Consider the following 27881-nt stretch of genomic DNA (forward strand, 5'->3'; position numbering starts at 1 on the left):
TTCCGTTGCTCGCTATCTCGGCACTGATTCCGGGATAAAGTTTCATTAATGGCAGTTCGCCTTCTGTTGTTGGAAGTCGCTCAAATTGGAAATGGAGCCCAAGACGCGTTAACCTAACCCTTTCTCTGTTAATTATTTTAATTCGCGTGATTGGCCATTATTAACACGCGCGCCGTTTCGGGGAATATTACGTCATTTCGTAAATTCGCGGTTTATTCGCCAAAAGAAACAAAGTTTAATCTAAAAATTATTTGGAAGCAAGCTCGATTATAATAGCTTATCTTAGCTGAAAGTTGCGCGAGTAATACCGGTAATTATACAAAACTTTGCTCTACATACTTAAAATTAATAGTTATTTTATACAGAACCGCTTTAATAATAGATTTTCAATGGGAAAAGTTTTGCTCACTTAAATCATCTAGAATATTTTAGTCATAGAACAGTTTAAATAAATTGAAGTTACATGGTTAAATTCTTATTAATTTATAAACTTTTAGTTAAGTAGATCAAAGAATATATTCTCCGGTAATAGACTGCCACCTCAAATCTTTTTGGTTTCACATAGCCAAACAAATCAATAAAAATTGGATCTTGTAGGACCAAGTCAAAATTTGTTAATTAATTTATCTAATAAGTCAGGGTTGGCAAAAACTGATAAAAACCGGAAAAAATGGAAAAAAACTCTTTTCATGCTAAATTAATCATTGATATATCTATTAAGTGACTAATTTGGTCATTGCAAATAGGAGACATGAAAAAAGGCCAGAAGAAGAGTGAATAGAATAGAAGAATGTACTGCTTTTATTATTTATTTTTTATTGAATTTTGCCACTAGAGGTGGAAAAACCATGGAAGTACAATTTTCCACACGGTTTTTAACAGGAAAACAATAGGTGGAAAAAACCGCGGAAAAATCTGGTTTTTTCCACCCGGTTTTTTCCACCCTTGTCAAAATTGTGCCAATCCTGATCTAATTACATCTAATCCTTGATCTGGTACATAGTTGTGTAAGAGTTAATTCAGAGTGTGATTCCTTCCATCTTTCATAGCAGGGGTGTACTAGATGTTAGGCTTAGTTATTTTCCGTTATGTTTGGTATTTTAATTAATGAACTCTTTTACATAATTCTACAACGCGCTTTCACACTTATTCTAATTTGACATCATCATATCTACTGTCGATATTACGGGTGCCAAAAAGGGGCGATCTTTAGTAAAAGGTGATCTTGACCTTCAAAATTATACTAAAATATTATAATAAAGATAAACAAGGCAAAGACGGCCATCTCGAATCGTGATGGTAAATGACGATTTTTAGGATCTCAAATTTAATCACTCCGTTAAACATGGATATTTTTCACGCGGTTTTCGCTGTAAAATGAAGTTAAACGTTCGTACTTCCCCTTAAACATCTGTATCGCTGAAAGTCAAGAGCTTTTAATCAAGGAATCCTTAGCAATGCTTTTTAGGTATGTCCCGCTTACATGGAGACTGCAGCTCCCAATCAGAAATTCTCCATTTCCAGCGTACGCCGTGGGGAAAGGAACTCGTACAAGTTTCTGTCTGTCATCTCCGAGAAAATAAAATAGTCTATAATTAAGAAGTTAAGTGACACTTTGAAATGCCTTAACATCACTGCCATGATAATCTGACGAAACGTCGGAAAAGCATTGCGGGGGCGTAGCCGCTCGCGTTTGAACTCGGGAAATCTCTAAAGGAAAAGTTGCGCTTGCTACTATTATAACTTAAGAATATTTTCCAACATTGGCCACATTGGATGTCAGTGTATTAGAACTCAATGCCCTTATATAAATTGCTATGTAACTAATTTGATTAAGTCGTAATGTTTTTCGCCACGTTCTTGGTGTCTCGTTTTTCCTATAACTGAAGTCATTTCTCACCGTATTATATTCGCGACCGAAAACTATGGCAACGCCCCCTTTTTTTCGCCATTGAAACCTAGATAGCTAGCGGCTAAAGCAGACGCTATTAGTTTTCCCTCATCGTTATTCGTGAATTTCACTTTATAAATAACTATACGTGCATTTTAACATAATTTTTAGCATCGTTTGCTTATATTTGGATAAGTTTATTTCAGAAAAAAACGTTCTTATGGATTTTTAATTTTGCTGTAGCAGGCGCTATAGATCATAGGTGCTACCTCGGAGAAGCTAGCAGTTAGAGTTGTTTCGATCACGAATAAACTCTTATTTGGCGATTCTGTCATAGCCGCAAGAGTACTTCGGCCAAGAATGTATGTATTTCTACTTAGGAGAATGGCTACTCCGAGAAGATCAGCGGGAAAAAAGGTCGATGCATTCTTGTACTAGCATAAAATCGTTTAAATAAAAACACAAATTGCATACAGGGAAGCAAACATGTAGTTTCCATTTTAATACTTCTATTTAAATTTATATTTATATTTATTTATATATTTATTTAACAAGCTACTTCTAACACTGTTTTTTATGTAAAAACTGTAAAGTTCAACTTATTCGAAAAAGCTACTTCTAACAATGTTTTATTTTATGTAAAAACTGTAAAGTTCAACTTGGTAAAAATTCGGTGTATTGCTAATTTTCTCAATTTTTAGATATTTCAAAGTTTTTACTTTTAACAGACTGTTGGCGCCATCTCTTAAGACTTCGTATGTTTAAAACATAGGCCCTAGGGGGTAAGATACTCTGCGAACTCGGTGTACACTGCCGTACCTTTGACAATACTAAATGGAACTCGCGAACTCTTGAAAATATGTTCTTTCAACAGTGCTAAATGCACGAACTCGGTGTACAGATTATCTGAGACTGTCTTACCCCTCGCGGCCTCGCATAGGCCTTCAATGGCGTTACCCCCGTCAACGTTTCTTCTCCCTTGACAAATATGTACTGGCGAATACCACCTCTTAAAGGGGACATAACATCAACGCATTCTTTAATTAAGACCAGTAACAATTTGAACAATAATTCACTTACTAGAGCCAGAAATATCTAAAGCCACATTACGGGGAGTCCCATATGGGAATTGTTGCACACACACAAACATTCAAGGTGCTCACTATTTTCTTGAAAGTTAATCTGTATTCATCTACGTAATCACTTTAATACAATCAAAGCTACAGGTTTGTACACCTATTACAAGGAGGGATCAGCCCTTTTATGTGGTACGTAAATGCCCAACCGGAGGATATTACGTCAAGCAGAAGCCTACTCATCCTATTTGTGAATGCCCCTCTGTTCCGTTGCCACATGGCGCCTGTTATACAAACGAATTTTTTTTAGTAATGGCACTCCATTATGGATAAAAAGAATCACATTATATAGAAAATTACCCGATTTAGGTCATCAAGAAAATGTTCGTCCAACAGTTTTAAGCTTCACTGTTGGTACGCCTCCGAACATTCTAGATAGTCGCTAGCTGACTTGGGCCTAAAATTATCCTGGCTGATTGTTATTTTTATTACATTTATGTTTATCTAAATAATAATCTAAGGAACTGCCTAAATATCGCAAATAAAATGAACGCGCTAGTTACGTTCAAAATCAGTTACAGCGCGTATTAGCAGACAATTCTATATTTAGTTTTTAAACCTTCTAATACCTAGGAGCAACAAACACAGCACCCCACACAAGGATAACGCAACCCGTCAAAAATCGTGCATTTTCTTGTGTACAGTTGTCATTGGTTAAATACTGTAGCGCTTGCTGCCGTCAGAAGGGGAAAGATTGTAAATTGTCTTCCCCCTTTTCGTAAAACGTTCAGCGAAAAGGTTCGTCCAATGAAATTTGTACACAACACTGCGTTAGCGTGTTTAAAGACTAGCTGCGTCCTCCTTGTGTTTGTTGCTCCTAGCTAATACTATGCTTTAGAAAATCACGGCATTCTATCAAAAAAGCCTCCAATGAGATAATTAAAAGGATTTTATTTCAATTGCAGCCCTTGTCGAGGAAAGGAAGCTCGTCCGACTCCTCTCGCACCGCACCAGCGACTATTTCCACCCGAGGTGCATCCTCGTCTACTTCCGCTTCGTCAAAGAGATCCAAGTAAGGAAGACAGTTTAACAGACACCTTTTTTGGGTTTTATCACTTTTAACATAATCTCCCTTAATTAATTTTGTATATATTCGACGTAGGTTACATATTTGCTACTGGGAATGGTTATCCACTATATTTCCCCCACCTTGATCTGGCATAAATTGCATGCTTCTCTATCCTCTTGCTCTCAGACGAGACAATTTCCGGTCATACAAATAGTTCCGAAAGATACGCTTAGATTATTATTTCAAAAAGGCTAATATAAATCCCCACAAGATATGCTTAGATAATTATACCAAGTACCTAGTTTAAATTCCCACAAAATATGCTTTGATAATCATACCAAGTAGCTAGTTTAAATTCCGACAAAATATGCTTAGATAATCATTCTTAGTAGCTAGTATAAATCCCCACAAGATATGCTTTGATAATCATTCCTAGTAGCTAGAATAAATCCCCACAAGCTATCTTAGATACTCAGTCCTAGTAGCTACTATAAATCCCCACAAGCTATGCTTAGATACTCATTCCTAGTAGCTAGTATAAATCCCCACAAGCTATGTTTAGATACTCATTCCTAGTAGCTAGTATAAACCCCCACAAGCTATGCTTAGATACTCATTCCTAGTAGCTAGTATAAATCCCCACAAGCTATGCTTAGATACTCATTCATAGGGGCTAATATAAATTCCCACAAGATATGCTTAGATATTCATTCATAGGAGCTAATATTAATTCCTTAGCCCTGATTTTACATTGATAGTCTAAATTCCCACAACATATGTTTGGATAATCATTCCTAGTAGCTACTATAAATCTCCACCAGCTATCTTAGATACTCATTCCTAGTAGCTACTATAAATCCCCACAAGCTATCTTAGATACTCATTCCTAGTAGCTACTATAAATCCCCACAAGCTATCTTAGATAATCATTCCTAGTAGCTACTATAAATCCCCACAAGCTATCTTAGATACCCATTAATAGTAGCTACTATAAATCCCAACAAGCTATCTTAGATAATCATTCCTAGTAGCTACTATAAATCCCAACAAGCTATCTTAGATACTCATTCCTAGTAGCTACTATAAATCCCCACAAGCTATCTTAGATACTCATTCCTAGTAGCTACTATAAATCCCCACAAGCTATCTTAGATAATAATTCCTAGTAGCTACTATAAATCCCCACAAGCTATCTTAGATACCCATTCCTAGTAGCTACTATAAATCCCAACAAGCTATCTTAGATAATCATTCCTAGTAGCTACTATAAATCCCAACAAGCTATCTTAGATACTCATTCCTAGTAGCTAGTATAAATCCCCACAATCATATATGCTTAGATACTCATTCCTAGTAGCTAATTTAAATTCCCCCAAGATATGCTTAGATATTCATTCATAGGAGCTAATATTAATTCCTTAGCCCCTAATTTTACAATGATAGAAAATTCGCCGTGCAGTAAATAAAATGGGACACCGTGGTATTGTGTCCACGTGGGCACAGCAAATTCTTCCCTTGAGAACAAATTAAGTAGAAGTGTTCTTGAAATACATCAACAATGTTATATTATTTTGGTGTTAATTGGGGAAATGGTTACCACAGAGCCACCTAGCGACCAATGCTAGAACTTAACCCAGCTGATTCCCAACTGCCAATGAAACGATGAAACCAATAACTGAATTAACTTCCTCGTTGGTCGCTAGATGGCTCTACGATATTCGGAAAAGCAACTTGCTTCCTATTTGTAATATCAGGAGCAAATGTCTTTCAAAGTAGTCTAATAGACATAAGAAATGAAAGTGGGAACGCCATCTTGAAACTGGACATTACCTTCGGTTTGGACATAGTTGACGATAATTATTCGCTTAAACAGGGACCAACCATTCAATACATTTTCTGCTTTCCAAATTATTCCCAGATTTACTTTAACTACACCGTACACTATTGGTAGAATTTCGATGTATTTGGAGAATTGGCTGTATTAGGATCAATCCATGCATAAATAGGAAATAAAAAACTGCTTTATAAACTCGTATGCTTCTTCAAATTGGATTGGCAAAAGCAACAAAATTTTTTTTTTACTCGATTTCACTTTTGCCAAGTAAATGTGGGCTATTTTTGGCTATTATTTCAAACAAACTAGAAACAAATAACTGGAAAACGTGAAAAGATACTTAAAGCAAGTGTCGGCTCGACGTGAATTAGCTGTTCTTCAACAGATGTCGCCTGCGTCGAAATCCAAACCAGATACTTAAGCTACATTTTGACCCAACAGGCGGGACATAAAAGCAGGGTTGGCATAGAACCAGCCATACCGGTTATAGCCACCTGGCTAAAACCGGTTATAACCACTTGAAAAAATCCGGATTTTTTTGGCTTTTTTTAAAAAAAATTACAATATGAATATTTTAGTAAATTAATAGTTTTTATTTAGAAATTGAGTTTATTTTCTGTTTCATATTTAGAAACCGGTTTACTTTTACCAGTTTTCCGGTAGGTTTAAAGTTCCAAAGTTCGCTGCCTCGCTTCTGTCGGTGCGTCATACACAAAAACTAGGGGGAATTTCCCGAGGAAATCAAAATAATTCAGTTATTTTATATAGTGTTATTTTGCTTTACTTGTTTAGTTTCTTATTTACGACAATAACTGCAGACAATTTCTACTTACATAAGTAAAAGGTACTGTTTATATTATAGCTGGTTATAACCGAAAAAAACCGGTTATAGCCAATTAAAACCACTGGTCTGGATTTTTTCAATAAAAGCCGGATTTTGGCCAACTCTGCATAAAAGTACCCCTCTCGTTGATTGGCTCGTTTGTAAATTTGACAATAACTATAATTATAGTAATTTTTAACGATATATTTTATATGCGATATATAATTTAAGTTTAAGTCCACTAAGTAAAGTATAAGTTGTCTAATTATAATAATTATAAATGGTTCTCTGACGACGTTATTGTTTCGCTATTTTGAATTTTAGCTTCCTTTGCCATTAATAGATGGCACCAAGCTCTCCAGTAAAGTCGTCTTTTCGAACAATCGGATAGATTCATTGCCATCTCTAATAACAAGAGCCTTATAATAATACGGGTGGCAATGACAGAGCCGACAGTTGCTTTAAGTCATCATTGAAATTGGTTTGTACATTGGATAAATAGAAACCCATAATTTCGTCGCTGATAGACTGATTAAGGCACTCCTCGAAAACGTGTAGGGAACACTTGTAGCTGAGTGTAGACGTGTAGCTTTAATTGAACACAATCTACACTCGTACAAGTACTCTTTACACGGTTTCAAGACGATGGCTTAACCTCTCTTATATATTTCTTGAAGTAAATTATGTCGATACCTAACAGCCAACATCCAGCAAATTAAAAACCTAATTTTTAGACAAAAAGTTTTTAGTGTTATATCTAAAATAATTCCAATAGTTTCAATTAATATAAATTTACTAGAAAGAAGGTTAAAGCAAATATGAAAAATAAGTAATATAAAAATACTCGATAATTCAAATTTCGAATTTCTTTCCAAAATCAGGTATCTCGACTTGCTTGACCTTCGCTTTCAGGTAGCGATGTAAAAATATCACAATTTTAAATCTCGTAAAATGTGTGAAATGTTACGTTTTAAATATCAAAATCGAAATTTTAGAATATTCGCGACCGAAACGAGTCTAGGTGGCGTAACGGCGCTAGCTTCTCCAAAGGTCCTAAGTACGTTTTTCTTAAATAATCTTATCAAAATATAAGTAAACGATGAAAAAATTATATTAAAATGCAAGTATCATTATTTATAACGTCAAATTTACGAATAAAGATGAGCAAAAACTAATAACGTCATCTTTAGCCGCTACCTATCTAGGTTTCAATCAGTGGCGTAGCTAGGGGGGGGGGTGGCCTGCACCGGCTTCCACCCATTTCGGGCCGTTTTGTGGGTGACAGCGACCGTGAAAAAAACTAGAGAAATTCGAAAAACTTTTTTACACGTTTTGACTAGTAAGTAGCACACCATGATATAAGCACCGGGTGCCACCCAAGCTAGCTACGCCATTGATTTCAATGGCGTAGAGATAGCTTTCGGTCGCGAATAGAACGGGCTCTAAGCGTGCATGCGTTTGCAACCTTTTGAGCAAACATTATCGGTACCACGAATTATAATACGACAGTAAACATTAACGACGACGTAGACGAATAAACGATTGAGTGGCTTGGCTTAATTTTTAGGACGGGGAAAATCCAAGAGCGTCTGGGCAGCGTCCCGAAAGCGGAAGCTGAGAGGCTGGTCACCATGGCAACCAAGTTAATTGTTGCCACCGTAAGTTACGAGCATTTAATTCCGCTCTCATCACCGCACTCAGCAGCCGCGCACTCTCTACGTTGCACGCACACTCGCACCAAGTGTACGCACATTTATCACCTACGACACTGCTCTTAGCCAAGATAATATGGCCTTCATACCCTAGATTCGAAATAACTGCTTCGCTCGTAGTCGATAGCGCTTACCCTCTTTCTGTCGGAACCCCGAAAACATTCGCTCTATAGTTACCAGAGTGACCAATTATCAGGAATCCATATCTCTACTTGGAATGCTTATCCGGCCGCATCGCGTATGGTAAGATCACTCTGGCTACTTAGGCCCCGCCTACGAGATAACAAACACGTTGTTGTTTGGTAAGTTAACATAGTGACGTCTAAAAAACCGTCAGCCACATCAAGACGAAAATCTGCCGCGATAAGCATTCCAAGTAGAGGTATGGATTCCTGCAACTATATAGATAAGAACACGACCAACTTTGATGACGCGCTGTTCGCGCAAAAGCGCGCCATCAATGTTGGCCGTGATTGGACCGACTAAGGCCGATTTTTCGGAGGTCTTGTGCTAGAAGTGGGTAAACGCTTCTTTACAAAAACGTCATTCAGAAAGCTCTTAGAATTCGAATCTACGGTACTACGGAGTTCTACATTATCTTTGGTCAGTTTAAGCAAGAAGCAACAAACACAGCACCCCACATAAGGAGAACGCAACCCGTTAAAAGTCATGGATTTTCTTGCGTACAGTTTTCATTGGTTAGACGCTTTAGTCGGAAGGGGAAAATTGTCGTCCCCCCTTTCCGAAAAACGTTCAGCGTAAAGGCTCGTCCAATGAAATTAGTACACAATACTGCGTTAGCGTGTTTAAAGGCTAGCTGCGTTGTCCTTGTGTTTGTTGCTCTTAGGTTTAAGTAATCCCAAGAATGGGTTTATTTCTACTTCTGGAGAATGACTATGTGGAGATGATTTTTGGATTTGCTGCCAATCCAACTTACAGTCGAACTTAAGCTTACATGAATACTTTCTTGGTGATATTTTCAGAAAAAACACACCATTGATTTACAGGTTTTGAAACAGAGTCTTACAGAACTGAGTTACATATTATAGTAATTATTTTCGCGTAGATTAGGCCTTGGGTAAATTTAGACACTAGGGGGGTGTGTGCTCAGTTTGCTGAACTAAACTTTGATTGCGCAAAAACCCTGAAAATCAATTCGGTGATAATTTTTGATAATAATCATACTTATTGGTATTTGAACCATAATTAACAAAATATCTAACAAAACGAAGAAAAAATGTTGAAATATCTGTACTTTACTCTCCCGGTTTTTGAAGCACTTTAAGCTCGACCAATCAGCGAGCCTTACGCTGTCACGTGATATAAGGAGCGATTTTGAAAGTCTTCAAAAGTAGGCTTACGAATTTTTGCGTCTATCGCGTGACGGCATAACGCTCGCTGGTTGGTTTAAAAAAATTCTCCGTTTTCTCGCTTACCGGCAGCGCTGGCGGCGGTAAAATCCGGCAAATTTTGTCCATGTGTAGGAGCTTGTTATTTTTCATAACTTCGTATCTTGGCAAAAAAACAATCCTTTTGATCGAATTAACTCATTTTGTATGTTAGGGAATATGTTTTACAACTTTCTAATTGAAATTCGTCGTGTCATTTGGAGTTCTCACGGTGAAAAACCTAATTTTCTAATTATATAGAAAAAAGGTACAATGACGTTTGAAGTGCCCAAACACATTTTGTTTAAAATCATAAATTTATGTTTTTACGCAGGACATTTTATCATAATAAATGAGTAAAAGTTTTTACCTTTTATAAGTTTAAATCAAAGTGTTTCCCAAAATTTACAATTTTGAAACGTTCACAATTTAACGCATTACACTGAAAATTTCGGCATTCCAGGTTCAATATTTTTTAAATTTATTTTATTCGGCTACGACCAGAAGTTGATCATATATCTATTACGAGGGAAGTGTTCATCACCCTTTAGAGGTAACATCATTAGCTGAACATATCCTTCCCTAGCTCCCGTTGATTTTTTAAAGACGGCTGGGAAGCAAAAATAGTGCAAGCTGACATAATAATCATAAAATAATGATAATAGTAATCAGCTAGACCCTATGTAACCTTATTACACATAAGTGTGCCAGATAGAACTTTTTCTCAATGAGACCTTGTTGCAAGGATAAGACGTAATTGACGTCACTTCCCCGTCGATGACGGTTTTATCGTCATCAAAACTAGTCCTGGCGGGGAGGGAAGGAAGCTTAAGCCACTTTTCTTTAGTAGCTGTGAAACAAGGTCTCATTTAAATTTGTAATACAGAGATGTTAAACAGAGGCACACTTATGAGTAATTATGTTACATATGGTTAGACTAATACCCTTGGCACCACCTTAGGCTAGCGACTTTAAACGCCTTTAATTCAGATAACTGCCTAAGATAGACATACATCATGTAGTGAGTTTCTGAAACTATTACAGAAAGAAAAAAAGGTTAATTTTTTTAAAATTTTGCATACTTAGAAAAAAATCTTAATAGAATGGTTTTAAAAAATTCAAGTTTTAAAATATTGTAATTTAATATACCGGATCCCTGTGTAAATAAGCGTGAACCTAATAAAGGTTTTTATTTATTTATTTAACTGAATTTTGAATCGTTGTGGTATGTTGATCAATTCGTGCTCTTCTGGATACTTCTATCGTAAAAGATGTATGATGAACTTCTGTCGAAACGCCCTTTTTCCATTAGTTGGTTCGGCAATATAGAAGCAATTTAAAAACATTTTCGTGAGGTTTTCTTCTGGTGAAGAGCATTTGGTCTGGTGGTGATTGTACGAGCCGACAAAACATCATTACCGTTTTATTCCCATTGAAATCGAAGACGTTAAAGATCGCGCTAGAATCGGCTGCGACACAATGAACACGAAACGTTATGGATCGATCGCTCTCTTAAATTTCTAACATTCATCTGTGGCCATCTATCGAGGAAGTTCTGAACTAAATAGAGTGAAGATTTTGTTAATTACTAATTTAATTTAAAATTAAATTAAATTAATAATGTTGATTATTAATTTAATTTTTAATTAAATTAAATTAATAATGTTGATTATTAATTTTATTTTTATTTAAATTAAATTAATAATGTTGATTATTAATTTTATTTTTAATTAAATTAAATTAATAATATTGATTATTAATTTTATTTTAAATTAAATTAATTATATTGATTATTAATTTTATTTTTAATTATATTAAATTAATCATGTTGATTATTAATGCTATAATAATATATATAATAAATTGTTATATTAATTAATAAAACCAAACTTTAGATATATAATAATTAAATTTATATTAATTTTAAATGCACTGATTAAATAACAATAAGTAAATTATAATATTAATTAATAAAACCGCACTATAAATAAATAATAATTAAACTTAAAGCTACTCCTTTATCTAAACTTAGTACTGAACCATGTTAAGGTAGTTTTGATAACGAAAAAAATTAAAAAATATATACTTAACTAGGTTTAACAACGGTAGTTTTAAAATTTTGTGATTAATGAAATAAAACTAAACCTGAAATCGTTCAATATCCAACGTTACCATTTTTCGGTTACTTTCGTGGTGTAATTGCAGTTTGAAATTGCCGTTTTTATTTTAAAACCTCAAGCCTTAAGTATAACGCTTGTTATTAAAATATCGAAAATATAATTGTTTATTTTAAAATAAATGTATTTGTTTCTATTTCCAGGACTCGCTTCTCTGTCTTCCCGATAATAAGTCGAAAAACGCCTTAAGCGTAAGTAAAACATACATTTTATCATAAGTAACTTAATTACAATAAGTACAACCTACGTTTTATCATGAGTAATGTAATTATCAGAAGTACGACAATTTACTTATTGTTTTAATGCTAAATTTCCTACCGGTCTTCTTGGCCAAACTTTTTCAGTACGGTAAAAATGTCTGACATAATAACTACTACAGTCAACGCAGGATTAGCCATTGAGCAAAACCTGCACGTGCTTAGACCATGAAATGACTTACAAGGAGAGTACCCGAGGTGTTTATTGCCGATTTTGTTCAAAGTCGGGCGTAATGTAGACCTATATGAGGTATGAAATTTCCCAAAAGGAGACGTTGCACTACTCATTCTATTTGCCATGGCAACCGAAAATGTTTTTAACCACTTAAAACAAAAATCAGAGTTGTACAATTTTACCCCAAAAATGTTACAATTAAATTTACCTAAATGTGGTTCAAATTACATATTTCGTGATTTTAATTTTTTCTTGAAACCGAGAAAATTCCATGCGTTTTAAATGGATATTTTTTGGTAAAATAAGGAAAATATCTTATTTTTGTTTTAGGTGGTCAAAAACATTTTAGGTTGCCATGGCAAATCGAATGGGTAGTGCAACGTCTCCTTTTGGGAAATTTCATACCTTATATAGGTCTACATTACGGCTGACTTTAAACAAAATCTGAAATAAACACCTCGGATACTCTCCTTGTTAGATCTTCTAAGTTGTTTAAATTCCTCCCGCTGCCAATGGATCCTTAGACATTCAAAGGGTATTCATGGTTACAGCTACGGCTTATGCGCGCTTTAAGCTATCGTAGCCCAATGTTGCATATTCAACAGACACTGTGGCCTTTGGCGTTTAGCTAACAAAATAGTGGCTAACTATTTACTGAAGGCATTTACCCGAAATATTATGAAAATCGAATTATAGCGTGTTGTTCTTTGTCCCGTTTTAGCTTCGAACTGTTCTTCTATAAGTCTATTATTACATCCCATAAGTGTGTCAGTTTGTCAACTTAATTAGCGATAGCTAAGTGCGGAGTGACGTAGAATTGATGTCATACCCAAACAAAATAAGCGCTTCAAGCTCCAGTGGTTCCTTAAACTTTGTCACTTCGTGGAACCCCATTTCAGTTTAAAATTTATCGTGAAACCCTCGCTTGAAAAAAGTTTAAGAAAATTAAGAAAAGTTGTCGCACTAAAATTTTATTATAAAACGATTGACACTGATTTTCATAACATAGTTTTTCGATAGTTAAATAGAAAAATGTTCAGCCGAAACTAATTCTATCATAGCACAAGAATTTTAAATGGAGGCCTGGGGTTCCATGGTGCCCCATTTGAGAATCACTGATTAGTCTGTTGTGCACCAAAAATGTGTGTTCATACTTGGAATGACTTTCAGCGTAAGTAACATAATAACGATAAGTATGACACTTCCCATTGTTTTAATGCAAATTTTCTGACCGAACCTCTTATCGACAATGATACTCACCCAGCTCCGACTTGGACTGGCACTCGAGCTGAGTCGCGTATTATCGTCCTTGGTAGTAGTATATTTAGACGCTGAGGGCGCGGTGCTCAGAATTAAAAGAAATAGATCTGAAAATCAGCTCGGTGATAATTCTCCATAATTGACATACTTATTGTTATTAAGTTTCTTATGATCTGAGTAAAAATATAATGCACGGAAAATGGGGAACTGAACACGTATGTGGAAGATAATTTTAATCTTATGTTTTTCTGCATGAAATATCTAACAATTTGCACATAGTCTTAAGACGGTGAATTTTGACTTTATCCTTGATATTTGAATATATAAATAATTAATTAAATTAAATTAAATAAAACATTGCGTTCCACACGGATACGGATTTGAATAGCCTTTATTAATTTAATTTCGTGGGAAATCTGGGTCTATTAATTGTCTCGATCCTGCGAAGGATGCATCTTTCATCGTACCGATCGTTTTTGCCGTATTAATGGCCTAGGTTTTCTTCTGCCTGTCACCCTTTAAATTTATTTTCCCTCCAAACAAATACCCTGTATTGTTTGGAGATAAAGTAAATTTAAAGGGGGACAGGCAGAAGAAAACATTGGCCTTTAAGCAGTTATTCCCTGGGGCTAATCACTCTGCGTAATCGGTGTACAAGCCCGTGCCAATGACGATAATAATGAGATTACGCGTTATATTTAGGGTCTGTACCTTTATTATTGTTGAGCACGCGTAATCGGTGTACAAGCCCGTACCAATGACGGTAATAATGAGATTACGCGTTATATTTAGGGTCTGTACCTTTATTATTGTTGAGCACGCGTAATCGGTGTACAAGCCCGTACCAATGACGGTAATAATGAGATTACGCGTTATATTTAGGGTCTGTACGTTTATTATTGTTGAGCACGCGTAATCGGTGTACAAGCCCGTACCAATGACGGTAATAATGAGATTACGCGTTATATTTAGGGTCTGTAACTTTATCAGTGTTGAGTACGCGTAATCGGTGTACAAGCCCGTACCAATGACGGTAATAATGAGATTACGCGTTATATTTAAGGTCTGTACTTTTATCATTGTTGAGTAGGCGTAATCGGTGTACAAGCCCGTGCCTTTGACAGTACTAATGAGATTACGCGTAATCTTTAAGGTCTGTACTTTTATCATTGTTGAGTAGGCGTAATCGGTGTACAATCCCGTGCCAATGACGGTAATAATGAGATAACGCGTTATATTTAGGGTATGTACTTTTATCATTGTTGAGTAGGCGTAATCGGTGTACAAGCCCGTGCCTTTGACAGTACTAATGAGATTACGCGTAATCTTTAGGGTCTGTACTTTTATTATTGTTGAGTGGGCGTAATCGGTGTACAATCCCGTGCCAATGACGGTAATAATGAGATTACGCGTTATATTTAGGGTCTGTACGTTTATTATTGTTGAGCACGCGTAATCGGTGTACAAGCCCGTACCAATGACGGTAATAATGAGATTACGCGTTATATTTAGGGTCTGTAACTTTATCAGTGTTGAGTACGCGTAATCGGTGTACAAGCCCGTACCAATGACGGTAATAATGAGATTACGCGTTATATTTAAGGTCTGTACTTTTATCATTGTTGAGTAGGCGTAATCGGTGTACAAGCCCGTGCCTTTGACAGTACTAATGAGATTACGCGTAATCTTTAAGGTCTGTACTTTTATCATTGTTGAGTAGGCGTAATCGGTGTACAATCCCGTGCCAATGACGGTAATAATGAGATAACGCGTTATATTTAGGGTATGTACTTTTATCATTGTTGAGTAGGCGTAATCGGTGTACAAGCCCGTGCCTTTGACAGTACTAATGAGATTACGCGTAATCTTTAGGGTCTGTACTTTTATTATTGTTGAGTGGGCGTAATCGGTGTACAATCCCGTGCCAATGACGGTAATAATGAGATTACGCGTTATATTTAGGGTCTGTACCTTTATTATTGTTGAGCACGCGTAATCGGTGTACAAGCCCGTGCCAATGACGATAATAATGAGATAACGAGTTATATTTAGGGTCTGTACCTTTATTATTGTGGAGTACGCGTAATCGGTGTACAAGCCCGTACCAATGACGGTAATAATGAGATTACGCGTTTTATTTAAGGTCTGTACTTTTATCATTGTTGAGTAAGCGTAATCGATGTACAATCCCGTGCCAATGACGGTAATAATGAGATTACGCGTAATCTTTAGGGTCTGTACCTTTATTATTGTTGAGCACGCGTAATCGGTGTACAAGCCCGTGCCAATGACGGTAATAATGAGATTACGCGTTATATTTACGGTCTGTACCTTTATTATTGTTGAGCACGCGTAATCGGTGTACAAGCCCGTGCCAATGACGGTAATAATGAGATAACGAGTTATATTTAGGGTCTGTACCTTTATTATTGTGGAGTACGCGTAATCGGTGTACAGGCCCGTACCAATGACGGTAATAATGAGATTACGCGTTTTATTTAAGGTCTGTACTTTTATCATTGTTGAGTAAGCGTAATCGGTGTACAAGCCCGTGCCTTTGACAGTACTAATGAGATTACGGGTAATCTTTAGGGTCTGTACTTTTATCATTGTTGAGTAGGCGTAATCGGTGTACAAGCCCGTGCCAATGACGGTACTAATGAGATTACGCGTAATCTTTAGCGTCTGTACTTTTATCATTGTTGAGTAGGCGTAATCGGTGTACAAGCCCGTACCAATGACGGTACTAATGAGATTACGCGGAATCTTTAGGGTGTGTACCTTTATTAGTGTTGAGCACGCGTAATCGGTGTACAAGCCCGTGCCAATGACGGTACTAATGAGATTACGCGTAATCTTTAGGGTCTGTACTTTTATCATTGTTGAGTAGGCGTAATCGGTGTACAAGCCCGTGCCAATGACGGTACTAATGAGATTACGCGTTATATTTAGGGTCTGTACTTTTATCATTGTTGAGTAGGCGTAATCGGTGTACAAGCCCGTGCCTTTGACAGTACTAATGAGATTACGCGTAATCTTTAGGGTCTGTACCTTTATCATTGTTGAGTCCGCGTAATCGGTGTACAAGCCCGTGCCAATGACGGTACTAATGAGATTACGCGTAATCTTTAGGGTCTGTACCTTTATCATTGTTGAGTCCGCGTAATCGGTGTACAAGCCCGTGCCAATGACGGTACTAATGAGATTACGCGTAATCTTTAGGGTCTGTACTTTTATCATTGTTGAGTAGGCGTAATCGGTGTACAAGCCCGTGCCAATGACGGTACTAATGAGATTACGCGTAATCTTTAGGGTCTGTACTTTTATCATTGTTGAGTAGGCGTAATCGGTGTACAAGCCCGTACCAATGAAGGTACTAATGAGATTACGCGGAATCTTTAGGGTCTGTACTTTTATCATTGTTGAGTAGGCGTAATCGGTGTACAAGCCCGTGCCTTTGACAGTACTAATGAGATTACGCGTAATCTTTACTGTCTGTACCTTTATCATTGTTGAGTCCGCGTAATCGGTGTACAAGCCCGTGCCAATGACGGTAATCATTGTACAGGTCATCTGAACCCCTCGGCAAACTCCGGGTACCTTTGAGTTCATCTGTACACCGATTACATAACTAGAGAGAACGCCAAAGTGACCAGCCAAGCGAATCCCCCCGTTAGTAGTAGCGTTGATCCACGCTGGAGCTTTCGATTATTTCTTTAATCGAAGGCCCTCCGACACTTGCCAACCCTTTAACTTCTTCTTGTTGAACCGTGTCGTTCCGGCGTCGGCGTTTCGCTCCAGTGGCCCTCCGCCGCATCCATCCCCGCGAACAGCCGGGAATGGCGCATTCCTCCGCTTCTTTATCAAGGTCAGACTCTGGGTGGAGCTCCTTATTACTCGAGAGACACGGGGGGGCGACATCTGCCCACCCTCCCTCTCTTGATATAACGTGGTTACATCCGCCGTATCCCCAAAAGGGGGGGACACGTGGGGCTCCCGAAATCGAACACCGTACGACGCTTAGTTATTAAGCTAAAGCCGGCCGAGTACCTTTTTCAGGGAGAAAAGGGGTAGGCGAGTTATTTTTAGGAGCCACTTTGCCTCTAACTTCCACACTTAAAACGCTACTTTCGGCGTCCCGTTCGCGTTAAGCCTAGTTTGCATTGGGCATGAAGCGCCGTAGGTCCCAGCGGTAGAATTTCGTTATGCGGAAAATTCGTTAACGTGCGCGGCAACTTCGTGGAAGTAATTTATATTCAACGTGAATATACAATGCCAAGGCCTAAATGTAAATCCTTGGCCTAACCACGTAGATTCCCACCGGTTGTCACATTTTTTTAACTGCGAGTCTTTTATTTGATAAACACAATTAAGTTTTATGGAGATTTACCAGCTGATTGAGAAAAAGATCCTTTTTCTATAGTTCTAGTGTAGTTGAAAATTCAAAGCATGGACTAATGTTCAAAGTAACGGTCAGTTTTAGAAAATCTTTTAGCGGCGGAAAGATTCGAAAACATTCGCTATTTCGCTGTGAAGAAACATTGTTGCCAGGCAAAAGTAATTCTCAGTCGACCAAATAAAATGATAGCAGTGTTATCAGATTCAGTTTATTATATTTAAAATACTTTGAAAACTGCCAGCTTTAGTTAGTTTCCCTGCCAAATGTAGCAGTTAGGAGCAGCAAACCGTTCGCAGCAAACACAAGGAGAATGCAGTTAGCGTTTACACTCCCAAGCCCTTTCTTGTGTACAATTTTCATTGGACGCTCCTTTTGGCAAAGCATTTAATGGGTTTGGCGGGAGACATTCTGAAGTTTTCCCTTCCGAAGTTCCGATGTTGGCAGGCGCTAAAGCGTCTGGCCAATGAGGAATGTACACACGAAAAAGCGCGTCTAAAAACGCGTTGCGTTCTCCTTGTGTGGGGTGGGTTGGCTGATCCTAGGTAGCATGTAGGGGTAGTATCTGGTCACTGTTTGAAATTTACGTTAGCGGCAGCAATGTGAACAAAATTTGGACGCGTTGAGGTCCAGTGAAAACTAAGCTTTAGGTCGTAAAATAAAGGATCACTGGTAGAGATAAAATATTTTCATAGGATCTACGGGACACGCTCCTCAGCAGCGGCACCTGGTGCCCACCTGGGATTCGAAGCGGATAACCATCTTGGATATTTCGCGGTTTTTTTTTTGGTTATGGCGTTGCTTTATTTTTGAAGGGAGCTGTTGCGTTGAAACCAAAAATTAATCTCGAGAGAACTCGCTTATTTTTTGGCCGTTACTAATATAGAGTTTCGGTGGGCCTTGGTCACGTGTCATCAATATGGGAAAGAACATTCGCCTTTTCGAATTAATGAAGCCAAAAAATTCGTTTTGTTTTTCCGAACTGTTTTTCGTCTATTTTTACTCGTCTTTCATCACGAGTTAAATGGCAACCATAATCGGGCCATTTCAAACTTGTAACCAGTGTTCATACAGATCTGGAAATATCAGGGAATTAAATTGTCGACAGAAAGTCAGGGTAATTTCGGTTTATAATCAAAATTAGGTAGATCAGGGAAATTTATGAGGGTTCTGAAAGTTTGCCGGAAAGAGTACAAATTTGTATTAATACATTTTTCTAATTAAAGATTTATATATAATAATGTGGAACCAATTTGTTTTAAAGGTCAATCATAAAATGAGCTTCTTGAACCTCTTCATTAATAGATTAGTTAACTTAGCAATGACACTAGTTGCTCTTGCACTAGTGTAATTGTATGAACCCGGTGTAAGTTAAAAACTTAAATGGATGTCGCCTTTTAAAAATTTCGGGGTAGTAATAGGCCCTTCAATAAAACATCTTCAAGGAAAATCGGCAAGAAGTAATTTTTCCGAGAGCCAGGACCTGCAATTTACTGTTTATATAGTGCTTGTTGAAATAATGGAAACTTTTCACCTGTACGGTATGCAACAAGCTAGCCAGGTAGCTTTTTTGATCTATTAAGGCTTAGCAAAAACACGACGTTCGGTTGATGGTGAAATTTTTCATTATTTCCACAAGTACTATACAAACAGTAACTTGCAATTCCTGGCTATTGGATATATTACTTCTTGGCGATTTCCTTGAATATGTTTTATTGAAGCACCTATTGTGAGATCAATGGATTTCGATTTTTTTCCACCAGGTATACGGTATAAGGAAGGAAGCCATTATAAATGACCGAGGTTCGGGTTTGAACAAACGAGGTTTGTTTTCATGGTCTCTAGAAAAAAGTAAATTTATCTCCAGTAGTAAAGGCTGTTTTATCATTCATAAAAATTTCGATTAATTTTTTATCTACGGATATTATTCGTGGTTATAAAACGATTTAAAATGCAAAAAATAACTTGGAATTCGAATAATTTTTGGCTATGGATAAAACGAATAAAACAGTTATTTCTTATCCAAAACGTGAGCTCTACCCCTTCTCTTGGTAGGGCCCTAGGCTTCGTGTTCCCTGCCCTTGGTAGGACCCTAGGCTTCGTGCTCCCTGCCCTTGGTAGGGTCCTAAGCTTCTAGCCCCTGCTCTTGGTAGGGCCCTAGGCTTCGAGCTTCTTTGGGCCCCTCTACATCCCCCTTTTGACGCATGGGCCCCTGCTTAGCCCCCGGCTTTTGGTGGGCCCCTAGGCTTCAGCGGCTCAGCCTAGGCAGCCTTATGGATAATGCGGCATTAGGTCCATATTATTATAACAATAATATACAACCAAAACAAGTGTTGCAATTTATCTACCTTTCTTTGTTAATGTTTTGCTTTTAACGGATGTGAGGGGGAGTGAATCTCTCAGGGGCACGAGTTAAAAGCGTTAATTGGTCTTCTATGCGAACCATTAGGCCGAATTAGTCTTAAATGAATACAACGCCAATGAAAAATCCAGCCCGCTGGACGAAGGGAGGTTGCAGTGAAGCCGACTCTTTCTCGTAATGGTTATAGGATTGTCTGAAATCCCAACGGACCAGTATCGGATCATTAGTTTCTTTAACCGCTTAAAACGCGTTCTCCCAATCAAGATATTATTCAAGTATGTATAAGAATATATTAACTTTAATAGATAATATGTATCTAGTATTGTAGCCTCTGTTTCTATGATCTCCTAACGATATTTTCCGCCTACATGGAGAGTGGGCCGGAGTGTCTTCCCCCCTTACTGACGGAATGGGGGAAATATTATGCTGGAAAAGGCGAAAGGGCGTGGTACTTCTTTCGGGGAATCACGAGGCAAACAACGTGCTACCCTCAACCCCTATATATTCTTGGATTCATCTATTGGGTGTACGAAGTATTAAGCGCTTCGTTAACGATCTATCCAGATAAGGAACAGAATAATGATCATAAATTAATTTCGATATAATGGGAAATTCAGACATTAATTGAATTAACATCGTATACTACTTGAGCAGTTAGTATTCGATATGGAAGCGGGATAATGCACTGGCGGCGATCGGGAAAAAATCCTGTTGGGGCCCCGGGCCATTATTTTTTATCCAAAAATGCAGGACGTTGCGATTTTCTGTTTGGACGAATCTATCTATACCAAGTCGGTTGTATTTTTAAAAAGTATGTAGATTTAAAGTCGAAAATCGCGAAAAACCACTTAAATGGAAAATTTATTAACTTCTTGGGCTCAGATTTAAAACATTTATATTGGGATACCGAGGCTGGTAAATGTTTCGTCGAACTAGATATCGTTGAAGTTTATATCCCTCAATCGTAAAGAGTTATGTACGACACGGCGGCATCAGCGACACTGTAATTGAAATCATAAGTCTATAATATTTTACATAAGTGTGACACTTCCTATAAATAAAAATAGGATCATGAAACTCTCGCTGACCTGAGTCGATGATTTGTCCGAATTGTGGGCTGCTAATCCTGATGATGTCTCCCAAGGCTACAACCAAATGCCCTAAAGTATTTCTAAACTTTCGACCATGACTCTTTGACCTCCAATAATTGTTGATTGATAGCACTGTGGTCCTAGTAGTCGATCTCTTGTAACATTTAATTCATTGTTTTTTTCCGAGAGGAATTAGCCTTTTCAATTAAAATAAGAGCCACCTAGTGGGAAATGCGAAAGGTTTACTGTTTTCCTTTGTTTAGCAAACACTTTTCTGTATTACAACACAAAGCGGCTATTTAGCATGAAGAAATCGAGTAGCTAAGTAAAGTTAATAATAATCAGCTAGGCTAATACCCAAGGCACCAAGCGACTATTAAAGCCATAAATTCAGGTGGCCGGGTTACAATGCTTAGGAGGGTTGTGGCTAGCCCTTCATGCCACGCGAGTCAACGGCTCCCTACACTAACTATTACCTTTAACCTCCACAAGTTTTTATGGAAGGGAAAACCGAAGAACTTGGTTTAAAACCAATTTAACCAGTGGAGAGAGAACTTGCAAACTCTACGCAGTAGGAGTTCTTCCGAGCACAAGCTGGGATCGAACCCGACAACTTTTGCTACGAAAGTGCTAACCACTCCACCACCCCACATCTTCTAATCGTAACATAAAATGTCTCTTATCCTGTATTGAATCCTCTCAGGGCAGTTCGAGTGGCTGATCACTCCCCGTAATTGGTGTACAGGCTTGTAGCTTTGACTGCACTAAAATGATTACGTAAGTGAGTACAGATTTAGCACTACCAAAGGCTGTACTCATTTTCTTATTTATGTAATCGGTTATCGGTGTACAGATTTTCTGAGAGTGGTTAGTCCCGGTGTAAGTTAAAAACTTAAATGGATGTCGCCTTTTAAAAATTTCGGGGTAGTAATAGGCCCTTCAATAAAACATCTTCAAGGAAAATCGGCAAGAAGTAATTTTTCCGAGAGCCAGGACCTGCAATTTACTGTTTATATAGTGCTTGTTGAAATAATGGAAACTTTTCACCTGTACGGTATGCAACAAGCTAGCCAGGTAGCTTTTTTGATCTATTAAGGCTTAGCAAAAACACGACGTTCGGTTGATGGTGAAATTTTTCATTATTTCCACAAGTACTATACAAACAGTAACTTGCAATTCCTGGCTATTGGATATATTACTTCTTGGCGATTTCCTTGAATATGTTTTATTGAAGCACCTATTGTGAGATCAATGGATTTCGATTTTTTTCCACCAGGTATACGGTATAAGGAAGGAAGCCATTATAAATGACCGAGGTTCGGGTTTGAACAAACGAGGTTTGTTTTCATGGTCTCTAGAAAAAAGTAAATTTATCTCCAGTAGTAAAGGCTGTTTTATCATTCATAAAAATTTCGATTAATTTTTTATCTACGGATATTATTCGTGGTTATAAAACGATTTAAAATGCAAAAAATAACTTGGAATTCGAATAATTTTTGGCTATGGATAAAACGAATAAAACAGTTATTTCTTATCCAAAACGTGAGCTCTACCCCTTCTCTTGGTAGGGCCCTAGGCTTCGTGTTCCCTGCCCTTGGTAGGACCCTAGGCTTCGTGCTCCCTGCCCTTGGTAGGGTCCTAAGCTTCTAGCCCCTGCTCTTGGTAGGGCCCTAGGCTTCGAGCTTCTTTGGGCCCCTCTACATCCCCCTTTTGACGCATGGGCCCCTGCTTAGCCCCCGGCTTTTGGTGGGCCCCTAGGCTTCAGCGGCTCAGCCTAGGCAGCCTTATGGATAATGCGGCATTAGGTCCATATTATTATAACAATAATATACAACCAAAACAAGTGTTGCAATTTATCTACCTTTCTTTGTTAATGTTTTGCTTTTAACGGATGTGAGGGGGAGTGAATCTCTCAGGGGCACGAGTTAAAAGCGTTAATTGGTCTTCTATGCGAACCATTAGGCCGAATTAGTCTTAAATGAATACAACGCCAATGAAAAATCCAGCCCGCTGGACGAAGGGAGGTTGCAGTGAAGCCGACTCTTTCTCGTAATGGTTATAGGATTGTCTGAAATCCCAACGGACCAGTATCGGATCATTAGTTTCTTTAACCGCTTAAAACGCGTTCTCCCAATCAAGATATTATTCAAGTATGTATAAGAATATATTAACTTTAATAGATAATATGTATCTAGTATTGTAGCCTCTGTTTCTATGATCTCCTAACGATATTTTCCGCCTACATGGAGAGTGGGCCGGAGTGTCTTCCCCCCTTACTGACGGAATGGGGGAAATATTATGCTGGAAAAGGCGAAAGGGCGTGGTACTTCTTTCGGGGAATCACGAGGCAAACAACGTGCTACCCTCAACCCCTATATATTCTTGGATTCATCTATTGGGTGTACGAAGTATTAAGCGCTTCGTTAACGATCTATCCAGATAAGGAACAGAATAATGATCATAAATTAATTTCGATATAATGGGAAATTCAGACATTAATTGAATTAACATCGTATACTACTTGAGCAGTTAGTATTCGATATGGAAGCGGGATAATGCACTGGCGGCGATCGGGAAAAAATCCTGTTGGGGCCCCGGGCCATTATTTTTTATCCAAAAATGCAGGACGTTGCGATTTTCTGTTTGGACGAATCTATCTATACCAAGTCGGTTGTATTTTTAAAAAGTATGTAGATTTAAAGTCGAAAATCGCGAAAAACCACTTAAATGGAAAATTTATTAACTTCTTGGGCTCAGATTTAAAACATTTATATTGGGATACCGAGGCTGGTAAATGTTTCGTCGAACTAGATATCGTTGAAGTTTATATCCCTCAATCGTAAAGAGTTATGTACGACACGGCGGCATCAGCGACACTGTAATTGAAATCATAAGTCTATAATATTTTACATAAGTGTGACACTTCCTATAAATAAAAATAGGATCATGAAACTCTCGCTGACCTGAGTCGATGATTTGTCCGAATTGTGGGCTGCTAATCCTGATTATGTCTCCCAAGGCTACAACCAAATTCCCTAAAGTATTTCTAAACTTTCGACCATGACTCTTTGACCTCCAATAATTGTTGATTGATAGCACTGTGGTCCTAGTAGTCGATCTCTTGTAACATTTAATTCATTGTTTTTTTCCGAGAGGAATTAGCCTTTTCAATTAAAATAAGAGCCACCTAGTGGGAAATGCGAAAGGTTTACTGTTTTCCTTTGTTTAGCAAACACTTTTCTGTATTACAACACAAAGCGGCTATTTAGCATGAAGAAATCGAGTAGCTAAGTAAAGTTAATAATAATCAGCTAGGCTAATACCCAAGGCACCAAGCGACTATTAAAGCCATAAATTCAGGTGGCCGGGTTACAATGCTTAGGAGGGTTGTGGCTAGCCCTTCATGCCACGCGAGTCAACGGCTCCCTACACTAACTATTACCTTTAACCTCCACAAGTTTTTATGGAAGGGAAAACCGAAGAACTTGGTTTAAAACCAATTTAACCAGTGGAGAGAGAACTTGCAAACTCTACGCAGTAGGAGTTCTTCCGAGCACAAGCTGGGATCGAACCCGACAACTTTTGCTACGAAAGTGCTAACCACTCCACCACCCCACATCTTCTAATCGTAACATAAAATGTCTCTTATCCTGTATTGAATCCTCTCAGGGCAGTTCGAGTGGCTGATCACTCCCCGTAATTGGTGTACAGGCTTGTAGCTTTGACTGCACTAAAATGATTACGTAAGTGAGTACAGATTTAGCACTACCAAAGGCTGTACTCATTTTCTTATTTATGTAATCGGTTATCGGTGTACAGATTTTCTGAGAGTGGTTAGTCCCTCGGGGCAGTTTGGCTCGAAATAAATTCCGCAGTTTCGCATTCCTTCTTAATTACACACTTATTCTCGCGCGGTCATGCATTATCTCCTATAACAAATCAAATGTTGTAAGGCTACAATCAGGCAAAGGTTTACCCAGAAGCTATAATTTACCTTCTCATGCCCTAGAATGGTTGGCATTGCCCCAAATGTTTACGTACAAATCCAAACTCGAGGGGGTGTAGAATGAATTCCAGTATTGTCTAAAAGTATAATCCAGAATTATTTTATTTCAAATTAGGGAAAATGATTATATTGAGGCAATTTTTAGTGTTTCTCTAACAGTCAATTGATCCTCATTGGTTCCCTAAATGCCCTAAAACATATACGTCTTTTATTATAGAGGTCAACCCATTCGTTCAGCTACGAGGAAAAGATATCTGTATGAGTTGAGCGCCCCTAGTGGAATATTTTATTAGAATAGTTTTTGCATTGAAGCCAATATAAAAAACTGTATGATTTCAGCGCCACGCTCAACAAAGCGGGAAAATCCTTGCTCACGGAATTTCGGCGAATGGGTTGGCCACTATAGCGTGGGATCAAAGTTGGCCGTGGTTATGGTAAGTCTTCACAAAGGAAAGATATACACGTCGCTGGAAGGTTTAACCCCTATTCGCGACCGAAAACTATCGCAACGCCCCCTTTGGTTCGCCATTGAAACCCCGATAGGTATCGGCTAAAGCAGACGCTATTATCTTTACCTCATCGTTCTTCCTAAATTTGACTTTATATATAATAGCTGAAAACTATTCGTGAGTTCTGAACCGTTAAGAGAACGGCCTAGGACTGAGCTGTGACGTCACGCAAAAGTTCTGGATAGTTCAGAACTTTTGTACGAACAGTTGTGATTCGTACGATTTGACGTACGCAGCCCGATGTGCAGACGAATTTTAGAGATTTTAACCTTGAGTTCCGGCCAGTACTTGCTCTTGAGCAGGTACCATTTAGAACGGTTCCGAACGGTACAACAAGAGGTTCTTGTCTGCGATTAGTTTGCATTTGGGTAGTTCTAGAATTTTTTTTGCCGAATAGTGCGCATGGGGACTGGTTGAACGGTTAAGAACTCACGAATAGTTTTCAGCTAATGATACTTGCATTTAAATATAAGTTTTGCATCGTTTGCAACACAATTTTTAACACGCCTTTTAATTTGAAATATATCTTGAAATATCTTTTTAATTATCACCGCAGCGAGCGAATCTTTTTGGAGCTCTATTGAAACAGGTCCAAATAATTTTGTTGTCGATCTTTTTCCAAAGCACTCACACGACGTACTCGACCTCCGACCTGAAAGATTAAGGCTACAGCTCACGTTATGTGGAAAAATCTCAACTGATTCGAAAGTAATTTCGACCTTCGGAATTTCCAAACTAGGTGGTGACGGTGACCAAAATTTGAATCTCAACATACTTATTTAAGGTCACATAATATCTATGAGGAAATCTGAAACGATGGAGCTTCGAATCTCCTTAGAACAGACCCAAATATTTTACCTTTGACCTGATATATTTCAAGTGAAAAGTCTAGTAGGAATGTTCTTATCAGCGAACCGAATGGGGATAGAAGGTGGTTTGTTAAACAAAAATGCACTCAGTGTAGAAATCTACCTTAGATTAATAATAGTGTTACCTGGATATACCACTTCTGACCGTAAATGGAATTTATGACCCCCGCACCGCGTAGTGGGAGATTCTTGAAACTCCCGTAACAAACAGGGAACCTCGTGCTTTTAATACTAGGCCTAGAAACGTGTTTTGAAGTTTGATGTACTCTAACTCCAATTTCCATATAATAACCAATTTATAATTACTTTTGAAAGAAATAATTAAAATCTCAATGATACGAGAAATACACATACGAAAACATGATGAAGAATGATATACCCAGGTAACACTATTATTAATCCAAAGATCTACTGTATGGCGAATATAGTTAATAAACAGATTAATAAAATAAATCCAGACTGTCTTGCCCTCTTCGGGGTTAGCGGACGAGTTTTTATTTTTAGTTCATATTAATAATTCCCTTTCACTTATTGAATCCACGCTTCTAGTCCGTCAGTTGGTATCAACTATTGGTAACTAGAATTAACAAGAATTTATTTATTTATAGTTAGGGATAATGACTGTATATTGAGGCCATCTTAGTCTATTTTCCCCTGCGCGAAAGGAAGGGAAGTAAAAAATAACCGACGTAAACTTCAATCGCGTCAGAAAACATCAGCTTTTTATAGAACCAATAAGATACCATGCTGATTTGATTGTTTAAGGGGGTCGGACAATTTAAATTTAGCCTACGGGATTCTCAAAATAATTTCAGAAATGAGAAACTGATGTTAAGTTTCAAAGTACAATTTTTGCGCTGATTTCTGATTTGATAGGCTGATTTCCAGATTTTTGAATTGATTTTCGGCCAGATTTCGAGATTCTCAAGTTGTGATTTTTAGATTTCTTAAATCATTTTTCTCGAGTGTCGAACCCCTCGATTGGA

The 27881-nt window shown here is 37.8% G+C and overlaps 1 protein-coding gene across 1 annotated transcript in view; it reads left to right on the plus strand.

Annotated features, from left to right (window-relative positions):
- The window catches only part of LOC149967487 (uncharacterized), a 62374-nt gene that overhangs the window by 13444 nt on the left and 21049 nt on the right, over positions 1–27881 (plus strand). Inside the window, exons 3-5 of the mRNA XM_090172591.1 lie at positions 3933–4039; positions 8261–8351; positions 12114–12161. Of these exons, the coding sequence (XP_090028717.1) occupies positions 8325–8351; positions 12114–12161 (75 nt within the window). The 5' untranslated portion in view covers positions 3933–4039; positions 8261–8324. The remainder of the gene's footprint in view (positions 1–3932; positions 4040–8260; positions 8352–12113; positions 12162–27881) is intronic.

This window comes from Leiobunum rupestre, chromosome 1 (genome assembly GCF_980474605.1).
Source record: "Leiobunum rupestre chromosome 1, qqLeiRupe1.1.hap1, whole genome shotgun sequence".
NCBI lineage: Eukaryota > Metazoa > Arthropoda > Arachnida > Opiliones > Sclerosomatidae > Leiobunum > Leiobunum rupestre.